The 18729-nt window shown below is 42.9% G+C and overlaps 1 protein-coding gene across 3 annotated transcripts in view; it reads left to right on the top strand.

Annotated features, from left to right (window-relative positions):
- ARHGEF12 (Rho guanine nucleotide exchange factor 12) overlaps positions 1-18729 on the top strand; it is a 247100-nt gene that overhangs the window by 205328 nt on the left and 23043 nt on the right. For all 3 annotated transcript variants that reach the window (XM_088458720.1, XM_088458721.1, XM_088458719.1), the window contains 5 exons: positions 281-356; positions 2759-2923; positions 4437-4524; positions 8701-8766; positions 10659-10741. In XM_088458720.1, the coding sequence (XP_088314846.1) occupies positions 281-356; positions 2759-2923; positions 4437-4524; positions 8701-8766; positions 10659-10741 (478 nt within the window). The remainder of the gene's footprint in view (positions 1-280; positions 357-2758; positions 2924-4436; positions 4525-8700; positions 8767-10658; positions 10742-18729) is intronic.

Raw genomic sequence — 18729 nt, 5'->3', positions numbered from 1 at the left:
CCCTGTTGAATGACAGGTTAGTGGGGAACTCCCAGGGTGCCCTGGCTGACGGGGACATGTGAGCAGTAGATTAGGTGAGCTGCTAATTGCCATATAAATCACTAAAATCAAAATACGACAGTTTCTCAAAATTGACCTTTTACCAGATCCTTCTCTCTTTTATCTGTAGCATATGTGTGACGTTGTGCACTCATTCCCAACACTAATGCTGGGCTTCAGGATGGTCATTTTGTTGGGTAGAAAGACCTGTTAAATGTACATTTTCTCAATTGTTGCGCAGAATCTGGACTTGACAAAACGGAAGATGTTTCATGAGGGGCCATTGGCATGGAAGGTGAACAGAGATAAGATAATAGGTGAGTGAAATAAAGATCTACTTGACATAATTTACCATTTTAACATCTATTGCATCATCTATAATAAAGAATCAATGCTTGTACATTGAAGGGGTCATTCCAAAATATAAACTACACAAGCGATCTTTGCTCACCATCATTCGCACGTGTAAAGTGGCCGGAATCACTTGATAAGCTGTCCCCCCCCCTATGGAGGTAGCTGTACCGGTTACTGTCTCTGCAGCTGTTGGTGGTCAATGCAGAGGTTGGGGGACCCTATGATACAAGTTGCTTGTCTTGCCTGTCTAGCTGTCACAGTGTAATAGATTGATCTTGTGTGACTTTGGCCGTGCTAGTGCTTGTGAGTACTTTGCTGTATCGCTCAGTCCTTGACAACTTTATCCATTATGGGAAGATGAAACTAATATCAAGATTTCCAAACAAATTGACCAGAGCTTATGTCTGAGTGCCTCCTTCTATTTTGTTCTATGAGGTCAGTAGAGCTAGTCTTGTGATTGCCAGGCCTACAGTATTTGTGATTCACCGCCATGTAACTAATTCTTCTCTAACTATACAGGCTTCTGACTTGCATCTTCCTGACTACATTTTTGATTTTCTTCTTTTATTTATTGGTTAAATTATCAGTGTTTCTCAAACCTGGTCCTCATGTAACCCTAACATTGCATGTTTTCCAGATCATCTATATGTAGCACAGGTGTGTTAATTGGCTAACAGTTGATCGACAGGTGGTACTGATTATTCTGGAGGATAAAAACAAGCACGGTTAGGGGTTCCGTGAGGACCAAGTTTGAGAAACACTGAATTATGTTATTTGTTTGAGATTAAACTTGTACCGGTGTCTGAGTGGACATTGCGCAGTTTGCGAAGTGGGCATGGAATGGCGGCAGGTGCGACTCCGAAAAATTGGATGTTCCCTTTAACTCAGAGGTTACCCACTGTCTCATGCCCGATGACCTTCATGAGACTTCCATCCGTGATTATGTCTAATAGAAATGTTTTTAGTTAGGATTTTCTAGTGCGGTACCTTGGCTGACTGCATGTGTACTACAGTATATCCATAATGCTGAGTGTCTCTGGGATCACTATAAATACAGATGTGTCCTCATACATCTAGCCTCAATAGGCCACGCAGCGCAACTTGCCTGGTATAAGTGAGCTGCCAGGTCCGGTGCAACTCTGCTAGCGTCAGACACCTTAGCTTGATATGTGACTATTGCATATCTGTGTTCCAAACTCGACGCCAGCAGACCGGCAGCAGTGAAAATCCTGACAATGAATTTAGGTAAGTATAACTAACCCTACCCCCCCCCCTCCACCTAACCCTCCCCCTCCCTTAGGGGTGCCTAACCCGAACCTTGTCCCCTTTGTGCCTAACCCCCCCTAAGTGCCTAAACCTAACCCCCGTCCCCACAGCCTAAGTCTCCGGGGGGGGGGGGGTGGTGCCTAACCCTTACCCCCCACTTCCCATACCCTAACCCTCCTGGGGGGGCGCCTAACCCTAAGTCCCCCCCCGGGAGCCCCTAACTTAACCCACCTCCCCCGCGGCTGCCCGCGCACGCCGCCCGACTTACCTTCGTTCAGTATGCCAGGCGTTGGGCTCCCGGCGTAGGTATAATGACAGACGTCGGGATTTCGACACCTGTCATTAGTACCCTGCCAGGATTTGACAGTCAGCAAGCCGGCGGTCAGCATTTCGACCATCTGCTTCCTGACTGCATCCCCTGTGTGCACCTGAGTCTGTATATGAAGCACAACAGCACTGGAATGAAAAAAGCTGCGGCCGCTACATTGTAGCACACAGATATCTAAGTGTCGCATATCAGATGAATCGGCACAGTCTGTCTGTGCGTCCTAGTTGCATCACATTGTGACTTAGATGCATTTTCAGCAAAAAAATGCGGCCAACGCTAGCAGAGTCTCACGGGACCTGGCGCGCCGAAAGGGTTTTTTTTAGCGCAACTGCGGCAAAGATACAGTATGTAAGGACACATCTGTATACGAAAGCAAATCACTGATATGTTGATTACAAATCCGTGACCAATGCTAGTAAGTACTTTGCTGCCAGATAAATAAATGCTAAAGTATATGACAGAAAGTACATCTGTAGCCTTTATAACCCTCACTTACATTGCATCGTGGTGGTTCAGCCTTTGATGTTTTGTCTCAGCTGAGTTGTGTTGTCTGCTGTCTTTTAGCATTTTATCACGGTTAATCATTTTGCCGGAGTCGGCTCGGGTAGACCAGAACAGGCTTTCCTGTAAACGTGGGGACTTTAGGATTTCAAAATGAGCAGGAATGCAAAATAACGTTGCCTTATCTTTCTGATGCGTATGTGAGGCCATATTATGGCTATCTGATAACATTATGAAGGCAGCAAGTCGCATAAAGTTTGCTCTTCACAGATCTTTACACACTGCTGCTGGAGGACATCCTGGTTTTGCTCCAGAGACAGGATGACAAATTGATCCTTAGATGTCACAGCAACATCCTGGCCTCCACTGCAGACAGCAAGCACTTCAGTCCCGTCATCAAGCTCAACACCGTGCTAGTTCGGCAAGTGGCAACAGGTCAGTCACATCATTCACTAGGACTGGTAAATCAGTCCAAAATAACACATCTCTGTTATACTGAAAGGAATTTTCCACCTTTTTTGCTTCATGTCTTCATGCAAATTTTTATTATTTACCAGTTTGTCAATATGATATAAAGGTTTTGCTCAAAGCTGCAGTCAGAAGGCAAAAACCTAAAGTTCTGTATTTAACAACCGTTGCAAAGGGGCTAATGTAATGTTTGGCAGGGGCGATTTTGCATTCAGTGGAGGAAATCCTGCAATGTCCTTTCAGCCAGGATACTCTTGTAGTGTCTCCAAGAATGTGTGTACCCCTGATATGTCTGCGAACGGCGTCGTTCAGAGCTATCGCATCTGCTCTGCAGCACAGCAGATGGCCAGTATACCTGCAGATACATCGGCGCATCTGGCTGTGTACGCGGGCAGTCAGTCCGACCGTATGCCCCCCCCCCCCCCCCCCCCCTGTACATTTGCTGCAGGGATCGCCGGTGACTGAATTTACCCACCCAGTTGAGCTGTCAAATGCCCGCCCAGCTGTGATGTCAGGGAACACGCATCGAGCGGCCGATCGGTAAGTCTGCATAGCTTACCTGATCGCCCACTGTGTCGGCAGATCCGTCGCAACAGTGTGTAGTGTACCCAGCTTAAGATTGGCTGATAAGTCTTGTACTTTTAGGTCTACATTGCACACAGTCTATTCGTGGTGGAGAGCCTACTGAGTCTCTTGTGACTGATTGAGATCTTAAATTGAATATTAAATCCACATTTTTGTTCCTAGTATGACATAAACATGTTTGTTACACCCTTATTTTCGGCATCTATGCAGTTGAATTCTTAGTTTACTTGTTGGTGTTGAACTAGATGTACAAAATTAGCTATGTAAGGAACAAAATAATGTTTTGCTAGTCTTGCCTGTTTTTTTAGTAGTTTTTTATTTTTTATTCTTCCTGTGGGATTTTTGTGGTTGTTTGGTTTTTGCAAGCAAAGATCAATGTATTCCTGCGTTCTGTTGTATAGTTTATTTTCTTCTTCCCCCACTCACACAATATACAAAGGTGATCTGATAGAACGAGAAGTACAAATGATGAGGAAATGCCTGATGATTATGCTTGCTGTGATATCCCTTGCAATACCCAAGTGTTTACATCCATTAGTCTGCGCAGAGAATTTATGATCACATATACACGCCAGTCGCTCAGGTTCTGGAGATGCACCGCCACGATGTGTTGCAACAAGCAGAGCGACGAAATATCAGCGATGTCTGAAAAATACAACCGCCACAGTGGCCTGCATAACAGATGTTTATTATTTAATGAAGCAATACACAGACTCTGATATATGTATTAATATACAAAAGCGTTTTCTCTTGAACCTTAAGTGGTTAAACATAGAAGTATCCCTGTCTTAGGATACGCCGTACAGCTCAGCTATGTATAGAGCACATGCTCAACAAATCTATTTGCCTTCACCCACCGTTTTACATCCTCTTTGTGTTTGCGCCTCTTTTGCAGATAACAAGGCATTCTTCGTAATATCCATGTCAGAGAACGGGCCACAAATTTATGAACTGATTGCGAACACTGTGTCTGAGAAGAATGTGTAAGTTTTTACCACTTTCCGTTACCTTATGAATTTGACGTTTTGTTTCAGCTGTGACACTGACGTTCAATCTTAGTTCTGTCTTAAATAAATTTTACATTTTCAAACAATGTTTTCTGCATAGAAAAACACCAGTGAAGCCAGTGATCGCACTGAGTGAAAAGAAATGTGGGTCCCAGGGACCCCTCACTTTCATAAATTGGGGTCCTACTGCACTTTCTGGGTTTCATCACAATTTATGCTTTTGAGCTCCCCACATGCCATTAGACCACCCCACATGCCCTACACATACTGTACACTATAGCAAGTCACACTCATATTTTCAGTACAGATAATGCTTATAAATATATTGCCTTAGTCTCTTATAGCTAACAGCTGCAGTGCTGGGGGGAGAGAGGGGGCTAAGTGTAGGCAGCAGTTGGGACAGGTGGCAGTGTTGGGGACTGCAATTGGGTTAAAGCAGGGAGAAGTTGGGGTAGAGGGGGTAAGAGCAGGCCGTGCTGGGGGTAGGAAGGGGGTAAGTGCTGACAGCAGTTGGAACAGTGCTGAGGGCAAGGAGGGTGCTAGGACAGGCTGTATGGGGGTAGGTAGGGGGTAAGGGTAGATAGTAGCTTGGGTAGTACTGGGGGGTAGAAAGGAGTTAAGGGTAGATAGCAGCTGGGGGCCATACCTGGCACAAGGAGGGGCTTAGGGGTATAGAGGGGGTAAAGGTAGTTAGCAACTAGGACAGTACTGGGGGGCAAGGAGGGGGTTAGGGGCAGGCAATACTGGGGGCAGTGCTGGGGGTAGGATAGCAGCTGGGGCAGTGGTTACCTCCTTCCCCCTGCTGGGACCCCGGGCCACCTCACTGTTGTCCACCTTTAGCTTGAGTTGCAGCCCTAGCTTGTCCCTCAGCAATCTGGTGTAGATCTCCAGCTCCCTCCTCTCCTGGGCAGTGTCCACCTGCCCGGCCTCCTGCGTGCAGAGAGCTGGCTGGTGGAGGGGCACAGCACCACCAACAGCGATGCTGGAAGATGCCCTATGCAGAGTCTGGAGTGCGTGCTAACTAAATTTATATTGCAGACAGGCACGCTGGTAGGCAGGGAGGAAAGGACGGAGGTCACAGGTCATTGGATGAGGAGACTCTGCCGGTGCCGGTTGGTTGGGTAGACACTGAGGATGTTATTGGCTGCTGTGGCAGACAGACAGCAGTACCTGCTGTAGCATGTGAAGACACGTTATAGCGCGTATTTTGTAATCACTAGAACCTACTGAGTTGAACAGTATCTGGAAAGGTCAGACTGTTATTTTCTTACTTTTGTACTGGTAATCTAAAGCAAGAGGTTTCTGAATTGTACGGCCCGTATGCAGTTCCTGGGGATGAGCGGGCAGTATGTTCAGTTACCCCAATAGCTGAGAATAACGCTACAGCATCATTGCAGAGTGTCTTGTGGAACTCTACGGGGTGCAGAGAAATATTTCCGATGTTGGTTGCTGTGCGGTGCCTGAAAAACGGTTGAAGCACGATTACCTCGCAGCCATCCCCACTAATTGAATTGGCCTCTTACATTACGTCAGCAGGTTATGTTTTGAGGGACTTGTTTATGATGAGCAGAGGAATGAATCTGTTTCATTAGGCCAAGGTATGATTTTTGTCAAACAACCATCCCAATCCCCTAAGTAACAAATGTTGAACCAGATATCTCACGCTCCATAAGAAGTGTTTGGCTAAGCACTTATTTATCATTTATATGTACTGTATTGTGTGTGCAATATTGCAACATTTCAACATATATTTCCCTATTGCCTAAAAAGAGTAGCTGTAAATACTGCTGTTTTTAAGTAATTTGTTTTGATGCTAAATATATGTTTGCCAGAAAGTCTAAAAGAGACTTTGTACAAAATTTTTTGTTTTTCTTCGTGAAACCAAGTGAGCATTAACCCTTTACCTGCTGTGGCCGTTTTTTCACCTTTGCACTTGTTACATTCCAACATCAATATCAGTGATTTTGTTTTTATGCAGTAACAAAATACAAAATATACCTTTTTTTTTTCCAGAAGATGTTTTAAGATACCAAAAAAACCAAATAGCCAGAAAATAAAAAAGTTGACTAAAAGCAAACGTGTTTTTTTTTTTTTTTTTTTTTTCTTGTCCACCTTTCCAAAATAGTGAATAGTAGGATTTTGTGTACGTTTTGCTAAAAAAAAATAAAAAAATTTGTCCTTGACATGAAAATGCATTTTTTTGTTCCCAATTTTTCACTGTGTCGATTTAAACTTTTCCTGTGTGTAGGAAAAATATGGTAGCCCAACAATGCCAAACCATTTTATAAACTAGACAACCTACAACATTACAGGAGGGATCACTTTTATTTTATTTTATAACTACTAATGGTGCACATTGTTTGAAAGAGGAGACTCCCCTCGTACAAGGGAGGGCGTCTCCATGTTTGTACAGGCCAGTATGGGGGTGGAATGGGGCACAATGTGGGGACTCCCTGCTTTCATATGAGTACCCACTAGGTCGCAGCTGTCATTATGGGGGTGAAAGGTCACAGTGCCCTTCCACACATATGCAATATCAAAAGACAATAAGTACTAAGGAGCGACAACATATAAGGAGGGGACCTCCCCCTTTCAAAATTGGGTGCCCCTTAATTGTGGCCAGGTTAGGGGAGATCTTCCCCCATGCCTGGACTACATTATATTCCTGTAGTGCAGGGGATTAATGTCTGGTGATCAGTGTGATTACCAGATATTTGCTTTTATGTGGGCACACCATTTGAAAGTGAGGAATCCCCTCTTTTTTATGAATGTACTCCCATATTCCTACGTTATATGGTGTGGGAGATAGACGGAAATTTCATCCCCCACCAATTTTTTTTTTCTTCTGTCTTGCATCGTCGGCACTTCCGATGATTTTTAAAGAACGCATTGCCCGCTGCTGCAGAGGACAAGTGGGACTCGTTTTCAGCGATCTAGATGTTTATGTGAAGGACAAGCCCCACTTGTCATTAGCAGCAAAGGTCTTAAAGCATAACTTGCATTTATAAGTGTTTACATGCACTTCTTCAACTGTTAGTAATTCATTTTCATTATCTTGTTGGTTTCCTTTAGAGTTTTTCCACCAGGGCCTGCTGTCTTGCGTATTAAAACAGCAGGCAGAAGATCAAATCGACTCTCTTCTCTTGGGAGCGGCTGTCAATGACAGCTGGTGTCCCAGTGCGGGTGCAGGTTTAATAAATTTAATATCTGTTGTATACTCCTTTTTGTTAAATACTTCAGGTATTGGTGAAATGAGCCACATTAAGTGGAGGTGTGAGGCCAACCTTGGTCTTCTCCAGAATGACAATTGGGATATGATGCTTCTGAGCTCCTACAATTCTGCTCTTTTGTTGAAATTCCAGCAGGTTCAAGGTTTTATTCTCCATAGGGTGCACTTGTCATCTGCTGGTACAGCGAAATTCTGTTGGTGGTCGGGCCTCCTACTGTCCAAAATGTGGCGGTGCCTCAGCGCTTTTTTTTGCTACTTCTGACATTCATAGCTTCTGGGATACAGTCCTTTTATTGTGTCAGTAGAACTGGAGTTCAGGCACAATGGTTAGCTCCTGCTGTATGTGTATTTGGGTTTCAATTTGCCAATATGAAGAACACAACATTACGTTCAGAATTTTTTTATGCGAGTGAAGGTCTGTATTGCTAGATCATGGATGGCTGATGGGGCCAGGGATTGGATTAAACTAGTCAATAATAATGTTTAGTTGAGAGATTTATTTTCACAGGTAGAAACTCTGTTGAAAATTTGAGAATACAGTATTTGGTAGAAGTGGATGGACAGTTGGGTTTTGGTTGTTCGAGTCCCACGAGCACCCATCTTACATCTTCTTGTTTATACTACTCAACCTCTGACACTTAGTTATTAACATGATTAGTAATTGCTCTTTGTAATCTTTTTTTCTTCTTTAACTGCACCAGCAAATGCCAAATACTGGATAACATTTGTATATGTATCCTATTTAGAGATTTACATAGTTTTTTTTCCTTTGCACTTCTACGACATTGGCTTCATTCTATGTAAAATGGAAAGTGAATGTTTTGTGAATTCTCATTTTATGTTTATTTTAATAGAAATAATAAAACTTTGAAAACCCTGTATGTATGTATGTATGTGTGGATAACATGTTTGCTCTTCTACAGGTGGCAGGATCTGATAACACGTATGGCCAAACCCAGGCCAGCAGTTTCGCCAGGGATTGCCAATGAGTAAGTATGGGGCGGGGAAAGGTTCTGTGAAAAAGTTCCTTTGTAAATAGATTTGATTTAGTTTCCAGAATAGTGATAGGAAGTAATAATAATAGCTAGAAGGAGACGTGGACATGTGTGAATAAAACCTAATGTAGAAATGGACCGAATGTGTTTGTTTTGTAAATGGTGGGAAATAAACCAGTATAATCATGAGGCAATGCTTAGCTAGGTGCACTAAATAATCATGAGGCAATGCTTAGCTAGGTGCACTAAATAATCACGAGGCAATGCTTAGCTAGGTGCACTAAATCATGAGGCAATGCTTGGATAGGTGCACTAAATAATCATGAGGCAATGCTTAGCTAGGTGCACTAAATAATCATGAGGCCATGCTTAGCTAGGTGCACTAAATAATCATGAGGCCATGCTTAGCTAGGTGCACTAAATAATCATGAGGCCATGCTTAGCTAGGTGCACTAAATAATCACGAGGCAATGCTTAGCTAGGTGCACTAAATCATGAGGCAATGCTTAGCTAGGTGCACTAAATCATGAGGCAATGCTTAGCTAGGTGCACTAAATAATCATGAGGCCATGCTTAGCTAGGTGCACTAAATAATCATGAGGCCATGCTTAGCTAGGTGCACTAAATCATGAGGCAATGCTTAGCTAGGTACACTAAATAATCATGAGGCAATGCTTTAATAGGTGCACTAAATAATCATGAGGCAATGCTTGGATCGGTGCACTAAATAATCATGAGGCAATGCTTGGATTGGTGCACTAAATAATCATGAGGCAATGATTGGATAGGTGCACTAAATAATCATGAGGCAATGCTTAGCTAGGTGCACTAAATAATCATGAGGCAATGCTTAGCTAGGTGCACTAAATAATCATGAGGCCATGCTTAGCTAGGTGCACTAAATAATCACGAGGCAATGCTTAGCTAGGTGCACTAAATCATGAGGCAATGCTTAGCTAGGTGCACTAAATCATGAGGCAATGCTTGGATAGGTGCACTAAATAATCATGAGGCAATGCTTAGCTAGGTGCACTAAATAATCATGAGGCCATGCTTAGCTAGGTGCACTAAATAATCATGAGGCCATGCTTAGCTAGGTGCACTAAATCATGAGGCAATGCTTAGCTAGGTGCACTAAATCATGAGGCAATGCTTGGATAGGTGCACTAAATAATCATGAGGCAATGCTTAGCTAGGTGCACTAAATAATCATGAGGCCATGCTTAGCTAGGTGCACTAAATAATCATGAGGCCATGCTTAGCTAGGTGCACTAAATAATCATGAGGCCATGCTTAGCTAGGTGCACTAAATAATCATGAGGCAATGCTTAGCTAGGTGCACTAAATAATCATGAGGCCATGCTTAGCTAGGTGCACTAAATAATCATGAGGCCTTGCTTAGCTAGGTGCACTAAATAATCACGAGGCAATGCTTAGCTAGGTGCACTAAATCATGAGGCAATGCTTAGCTAGGTGCACTAAATCATGAGGCAATGCTTAGCTAGGTGCACTAAATAATCATGAGGCAATGCTTGGATAGGTGCACTAAATAATCATGAGGCAATGCTTAGCTAGGTGCACTAAATAATCATGAGGCAATGCTTGGATAGGTGCACTAAATAATCATGAGGCAATGCTTGGATAGGTGCACTAAATAATCATGAGGCAATGCTTGGATAGGTGCACTAAATAATCATGAGGCCATGCTTGGATAGGTGCACTAAATGCAATATAAGGAAAAACCTGGTTCTTGAAGGACAAAATGGCATTTTGGACAGTGGTGAGTTAGTAACATGACTGTGTTGTAGCGCAGAGGGGTATGTAGTCCTTAGGGCTAAGGACTGAGGAGAGGAAGAAAATATTGATTTTGTTCTACTGTATTTCAGGGAGGAACATGAAGATGGGGAAAAACAGAAGGTGAATCATCATCAGCAGCAAGAAGGAGGAGTTATCACTACGCCCAGCTCAGGTGAGGAAAACTCGTAAGACTGCGGGTCAGAGAGTTGGGGAGACTTCGGGGGTGTGGCCACTCTGTATACAGAACTATGGTGCATGGCAGGGGGCTTGGTCGTAGTATCACAGTGACATGGTCATGCCTCCCCTACACTGCCAGGTCCTTATAATTTGTACCCTCCCCATCCTTGCCCCTTTCTCTCTGCGCCCTTGGTCAGGAACAGGAGACCTGTGTATATTTATGGGCTTTTCTTAGTGTAGTTTTGCAGGTCTTGCGTCTCGTCTTCGGTTGGTCAGTATGATTTGGGTTGTTAAAGCGTCACTCCTCATCTTCTACATAGAAAGGGTTGGGCTTCCTTCCAGCGTTTGTCTTGTCTTTCCCTCAGGAATCTTCAGGAACTCCTGCAGTGTCACAGTGTCGTCTTTGCTGGCAGCTGTCTGTTTGGCCATGGCTTGACGTATGACAGTTCTGTTTGGTGCAAGTGATAGCATTTCTAGCCTGGTCATTTGTTACACAGTCAGCACTGAGTCTTTCTCCAACCAAGAAGAAACAAAAAAGAGGAGGCGCTATACTTAAATGTATAATGATCTGTGCTGTCACTGTCTACCACTGAGGAGCTGACCCTCTGTATATACAATGATAAAAGGAGAACTAGTCTGGTGTGGAGCGCAGCTATAGGTTTAAGAAATGCAATCAACATATAGGGGTCTATTTACTAAGCAGTTTTAGGAGAAGTGATAAGGTGCCAGCCAATCGGCTCCTAACTGTCATCTCACAGGCTGTGTTTGAAAAATGACAGTTGGGAGCTGATTGGCTGGCACCTTATCACTTTTCACTCTTCACTTTCACTTCTCCTAACACTGCTTAGTAAATAGACCCATTAGTGATAAACCTAATGGTGTAAATTTAATAGAACATACACATAGATAAAAATGATTAACAATATGTATCAACTTAAAATAAATATTGACCATAGAATAAGAAAATAGTAATAAAAACACAATTAAGCATACATAAAAAAGACATAAAGATGGGGGCCCCAAACTCTAGTTTTCACATGGAAATAATACAACAAAGTATCTCTTATGTTGTAACACAAGTGTAGGATAAAAGCAATATTGTTTCTGTCTGTGGTTACAATAGTAAGCTAATTCCCCACAGTATTAAGATGAAACTCTTTGGTGAGCCTATGCACGATATTATACTGGTGATTGTTTCCAACAAATGGACATTTTTATAGAACTGTGCCTTGGCCACGAGATAGTTTCTCATAAATTATTGGGTAAATGTCTCTGGTAATCTGGATACATCCATACACATGTAATTACTGCTGTTAGCATCTCTCCGTGTATTTACCTCCAGCAAAAATATATAAGGTATAATGTGTCCTACCGTTGTTCTGATGGTTATCGGCGCAGAGTTGATCAGGCTCTGCTGACTGGTAGGGATGACAAATAGGTCTGTGGGAGACAGTGTGAATTCCCGATCCCACACGTAGGTATGTGTGGGCGGCTGTAATCACAATTCTCTCCCCCCGGTCTTGTCTCTGTATCATGAGCCGGAATCTGTGTGGTCCGTGGTGCACTTGTAACCACCACAGGCAGGAGCAGTTTCTCGACTGGTTGCCGTTTCTTCAAAATGCTTCCTTTTGAAGAAACGGCAACTAGCCGAGAAACGCGTCAGCCACATCCCTTGACACTGACGTAGTTGGGATTCCCCGTCCACTGCATTTCAGCGTCCCGTGTTCTCCCGCCCGTGGTGGATACACCTGCTCCTGCCCGTGGTGGTCACAAGTGCACCGCGGACCACACAGATTCCGGCTCATGATACAGAGACAAGACCGGGGGGATCTGTGCTGTGATTACAGCAGCCCACACATACCTACGTGTGGCATCGGGAATTCACACCGTCTCCCACGGACCATCCCTACCAGTCAGCAGAGCCTGACCAACTCTGCGACGCTTACCATCAGAACAACGGTAGGACACATTTTACCTTATTTATTTTTGCTGGAGGTAAATACACGGGGAGACGCCAATAGCAGTGATTACATGTGTATGGATGTATCCAGATTACCAGAGACATGTACCCAATAATTTATGAGAAACTATCTCGTGGCCAAGGCACGTGGCCAAGGCCAAATGTCCATTTGTTGGAAACAATCATCAGTATATCGTGCATAGGCTCACCAAAGAGTTTCATCTTAATACTGTGGGGAATTAGGTTACTATTGTAACCACAGATAGAAACAATATTGCTTTTATCCTACACTTGTGTTACAACATAAGAGATACTTTGTTGTATTATTTCCATGTGAAAACTAGAGTTTGGGGCCCCCATCTTTGTCTTTTTTATGTATGCTTAATTGTATTTTTATTATTATTTTCTTATTCTATGGTCAATATTTATTTTAAGTTGATACATATTGTTAGTAATTTTTATCTATCTATGTGTATGTTCTATTAAATTTATACCATTAGCTTTATCACTATGGGGTCTATTTACTAAGCAGTGTTAGAAGACAGAGTGAAAAGTGATAAGGTGCCAGCCAATCAGCTCCCAACTGCCATCTCACAGGCTGTGTTTGAAATATGACAGTTGGGAGCTGATTGGCTGGCACCTTATCACTTTTCACTCTGTCTCCTAACACTGCTTAGTAAATAGACCCCTATATGTTGATTGCATTTCTTAAACCTATAGCAGCGCTCCACACCAGACTAGTTCTCCTTTCTCCAACCACAAGCTGTGCGATTCTTATTAGGCAATAACCAATTTTAGAGCCAATAATTGGTGTTCCCTATTTGTTTCTAGATGCTTCAAAACCATACACTTTCTTTAGACCGGCAACCATGTAAGCGAATCTGTCTCAGTGCTGTGGTCTAACTCATTGACTGCGAAAGTAAATTGTGCTAGTTCTTTCAGCTGCTCGGCTGTCTAGAAATCCTATCATGACCATGTGTCATGTACAGCATAAATCTAAATGTATGCATACTGGGATCATTTCTAAGAAGCCGGCATACTGTATACAGTCTTAATGCATTTTGTTGGCATTTTTTTTTTAGGCCCTGTACTTTCAGCTGTCAATAGGAGAAGCTTGGTGCATGCTGACTGATCTTCAGGTCTCTTTTTGGACCTGTTTTTCTGACTTAATTTTACTGTTTGCTTCTGGCAGTAAGCACAGAAGTATCTTTTGTCCCATTTGTGTTTTGCTTCAGTGGTCTTGCTACATTTTTTCACTGTCGCTCTTTTGGAACTTAATCGTACACTGAGCCAGAAAGGTTTGTGCTATGCGCATGTGTGTACTGCAAGGTTTTTGTTTTTTTGTTGTTGTTGTTTTTGCTTGGATTTTTTATTTTTTTTGCACTTCTATGTGTCATTAAGAAACGGAGCTAAAACTGATCACACAGTTTCACACAAATACTACACTCTTTATGCTACAGATGTTTTCACATACATTACACTTAATGCGTAATCGCTGTGCAACTCTATAGCAGCGTGCATGTTTTCGTACTTTTTCCCTCCAAATGCGTTGTATTCGCAAAGCGATGTGAATGGGACGCACAATTATATGCGGCATGCCTATATTCTGTGTGCAACTTCAGGTACATCTACATACAAAAGTTAGTGTCACAGCCGCTGACGCAGTAACGTTGCATGTAGGGATGTGCAGGCTCGGATAGGTTCGAGTTTGCACGTGGAGTTCGGATTTTTCCCTCCAAAAAAACGGAACTCAGAACGAGGCAAAACGTCATCTTACATGGACGAACATCATCATTCCTGGTCTTTTGTCCAGGAATGATGATGTTCGTCCATGTAAGATGACGTTTTGCCTCGTTCTGAGTTCCGTTTTTTTGGAGGGAAAAATCCGAACTCCACGTGCAAACTCGAACCTATCCGAGCCTGCACATCCCTAGTTGCATGTAGCACGCATTTCGCTGGTGGACAGTATCAGACAGATATGAGAGGACAGCAGCAGGCGTCCCTATGATAGGGGTAAGCTTTGGAAACTGCATATTTTCTCAGTTGCGAAATCACAGCTATGATTGCAGTAGTGTAAATCTCTCAATCAGGCCCTAATGCTGGGTACACAGTTAGCAATGTGTACCCAGCGCAATCTATCGTGCGGCTGGTTCCGGTGTGGGTGCCGGGATCGGCAAGTTCATACACACTTGGCGATGGGCAAGTGCATACACACTTGCCGGTGCAGGTCCGACGGGCGATGTCGCTTTTTGTCTTTTCCCACGCTGATGTGTGCAGCCGCACAGCAGTTAGCTGACTACAGATTGTGATAATGAAGGTTGAATTTGATGGATGTGTGTGTTTGTTTTTTTGCTTATTTCTAATTGATTCTATACTAGCAAAATTCACCCAACAAATGGGAAATTGTTATTGAAAGTTTTTAATAGTGTTAATACAGTATTAAGGACAATTTTCATCTTTGAGTGTTTGTTTGCCAAAGTAGCTTTTCTAACGTGTTTGTACATTTTTTGTTTGTTAATGTTAAACTGTATAAAGTACAGTGCATCCAGAAAGTATTCACAGCACTTCTCTTTTTCCACATTTTGTTATGTTAGAGCCTTATTCCAAAATGGAATAAATTCATTTTTGTCCTCAAAATTCTACACACAATATCCCATAATGACAACGTATAAAAAGTTGTTTTTTTTTAGATTTTTGCAAATTTTATAAAAAAAAAAACTAAGAAATCACATGTACATAAGTATTCACAGCCTTTCCTCAATACTTTGTTGATGCACCTTTGGCAGCAATTACAGCCTCAAGTATTTTTGAATATGATGCCACAAGCTTGGCACACCTATCTTTGGGCAGTTTCGCCCATTCCTCTTTGCAGCACCTCTCAAGCTCCATCAGGTTGGATGGGAAGCGTCGCTGCACAGCCATTGTCAGATCTCTCCAGAGATGTTCAATCAGATTCAAGTCTGGCTCTGGCTGGGCCACTCAATGACATTCACAGAGTTGTCCTGAAGCCACTCCTTTGATATCCTGGCTGTGTGCTTAGGGTCGTTGTCCTGCTGAAAGATGAACCGTCGCCCCAGTGTGAGATGAAGAGCGCTCTGGAGCAGGTTTTCATCCAGGATGTCTCTGTGCTTGCTGCATTCATCTTTCCCTCTATCCTGACTAGTCTCCCAGTTCCTGCCGCTGAAAACATCCCCACAGCATGATGCTGCCACTACAATGCTTCACTGTAGGGATGGCATTGGCCTGGTGATGAGCGGTGTCTGCTTTCCTTGAAACATAACGCCTGGCATTCACGCTAAAGAGTTCAATCTTTGTCTCATCAGACCAGAGAATTTTGTTTCTCATGGTCCGAGAGTCCTTCAGGTGCATTTTGGCAAACTCCAGGCAGGCTGCCATGTGCTTTTTACTAAGGAATGGCTTCCATCTGGACATGCTACCATACAGACCTGATTGGTGGATTGCTTTAGAGATGGTTGTCCTTCTGGAAGGTTCTCCTCTCTCCACAAGGGAATGCTGTAGCTCTGACAGAGTAACCATCAGGTTCTTGGTCACTTCCATGACTAGGGCCTTTCTCCCCCGATCGCTCCGTTTAGATGGCTGGCCAACTTTAGGTAGAGTCCGGGTGGTTCTGAACTTCTTCCATTTACGGATGATGGAGGCCACTGTGCTCATTGGGACCTTCAAAGCAGCAGATATTTTTCAGTACCCTTCCCCAGATGTGTGCCTCGAGACAATCCTGTCGTTGGACTTCATGCTTGGTTTGTGCTCTGACATGCACTGTCAAGTGTTGGGACCTTATATAGACAGGTGTATGCCTTTCAAAATCATGTCCAATTAACTGATTTTACCACAGGTGGACTCCAATTAAGCTGTAGGAACATCTCAAGGATGAACAGTGGAAACAGGATGCACCTGAGCTCAATTTTGAGCTTCATGGCAAAGGCTGTGGAAAGTTATGTACATGTGATTTGTTAAGGTGCATACACACGTAACGATTTTTTGAACGATAACGACGTCGTTATCGTTCAGTCGTTCAGTTTCTGAGTTATAACGATGAACGATAATCGTTCATGTGTGTTCCCGTTTGTAGTTCGTTCATTGCTGACTGACCAACTTAACGATTTTCATTATGGGAAGGAACATTTTTCTTTCATCGTTGAAAAAATCGTTCATTGCACTTCTAAAAATAATTCACTTTTTCAAAGGAAAAACTGAATGAAAATCATTCACTAACAAAATCGTTACGTGTGTATGCAGCATTAGTTTTTTTTGTTTTTTTTTTATTAAATTTGCAAAAATCTAAAAAAAATACCTTTTTACACGTCATTATGGGGTATTGTGTGTAGAATTTTGAGAACAAAAATTTATTCCATTTTGAAATAAGGCTGTAACATAACAAAATGTGGAAAAAGTGAAGCGCTGTGAATGCCTTCCAGATGCGCTGTATATGTGTGCCATATCTTATTAAAACCGTATTTGGAAAAGCATTGAAGTATGTATTATTGTGTCTCTGCGGTAATCTCAGGTCCGCATTTTACTCGTGGCCCTTATTAAAGGGGCAAACCTCAGAGAGTCAGTAAGTACGCTTTAGTAAAGCAGCTCACTTTTAAGCACACGTTGCCCATTGTGAAAGAAATAATAACCTTATACGAGGTGTGGCTATTAAATAACGAGACTGATGCTATAATTTGTTGAATTATATTAAGTATATTTTAACTCTGTTCCCCTTCTATGTACTCCCCTTCTGCATCCACACCTCTGCATTCTTATTTTCCATTGATCAAAGCCGCGCTGTAGTTCATTATCTGTCGGCTGTCTTAACTGCAATGTTTTCTTCTTTACCTCAGGAACTGATGCAAATCGGGATCCTTTGAGTACAGATTTAACTTTAGGGAAAATAAAGAAGTCACACGGTGCTAGGTCTGGCGAGTATGGAGGGTGTTCTAGCACTGCAATATGTTTCTCTGCCAAAAACTGCTTCACAGAGAGAGATGTGTGGGCTGGTGCATTGTCCTGATGGAGGACAGGGTCGGACTGGCCAACAGGGGTACAGGGGAAATCCACAGTGAACCCCACTGCCTGAGGGCCCACCCCCTCCTCTAGGGATCAGGTTCCAGACAGTGCACTTGAATTATACTGCACAGTATTATTGTGTATTTTCTTCAGTGCACTGCTGCTATTAATCTGGTACATTAGCATGCATTCACTAGCAGTATTTACTAAGTATGGGCCCCTATCACTGCATTCCCCCAGTGGGCCCTTCATGCCCCAGTCCGACACTGATGGAGGCTGAAACCATTTCTCCACAACTCCGGGCCTCTTTCTACCGATTCTTTCCCACAAAGTTGTTAGAACATTTTTCTAGTAATGTTGATTCTTTATATTCGGATGCTGAGTCGATGGGTAATTTGAACAGTGTTCTCAATTTTTTTCCACATTTTAATTTTTTTCTGATGTGCAAGGCCTCCCAGGACGTTCATCATCTTCAACATCCTCACGACCGTCACTAAATCTTTTGTGCCACTGAAACACACATTCATGTGACATACAATCCGCCCCTTAAGCCTCGGTTAGCATACGGAAAGATTTGGTGAGCGTTTTGTTCAATTACACTAAATCTTTTAAGTTAACACGTTGCTCTACTTTCGAACTAAACATCTTCAAACACTGGGCGAGCGGGGTGAAACTTGCAAAACTATTTTGAGATAGTCCAAGGTCAATGTCCCGTCCCCCCCCACACTCGCTTTTAACTCGCGCAGTATGGTCTATTTTTTACAAGTAGAGTCTCGTTATTTAATGCTCACACCTCTTATACACAAAAGTGTGAATTATAGTGAATGTCCCTATGATCCTCCACTGTCATGAATAATTTAGTTCATGAAGCTAATCCAAAAGGTATTTTACTAGAAAAGCTGTCACATTTAATGTAATGAGCAGGGTGGTTGTAAAGTGATAGGAGTTTGGACTTTGATGTGGTATTTACACTTTTAGGGGTCAGTTAAATTCTCAGGGGGATGTGCGGT

The sequence above is a fragment of the Taudactylus pleione genome, unplaced genomic scaffold (genome assembly GCF_031769625.1).
Source record: "Taudactylus pleione unplaced genomic scaffold, aTauple2 ptg000848l, whole genome shotgun sequence".
Taxonomy (NCBI): Eukaryota; Metazoa; Chordata; class Amphibia; order Anura; family Myobatrachidae; genus Taudactylus; species Taudactylus pleione.
The sequence above is the reverse complement of the archived record's forward strand: the minus strand, read 5'-3'. Positions and strand labels throughout refer to the sequence as shown.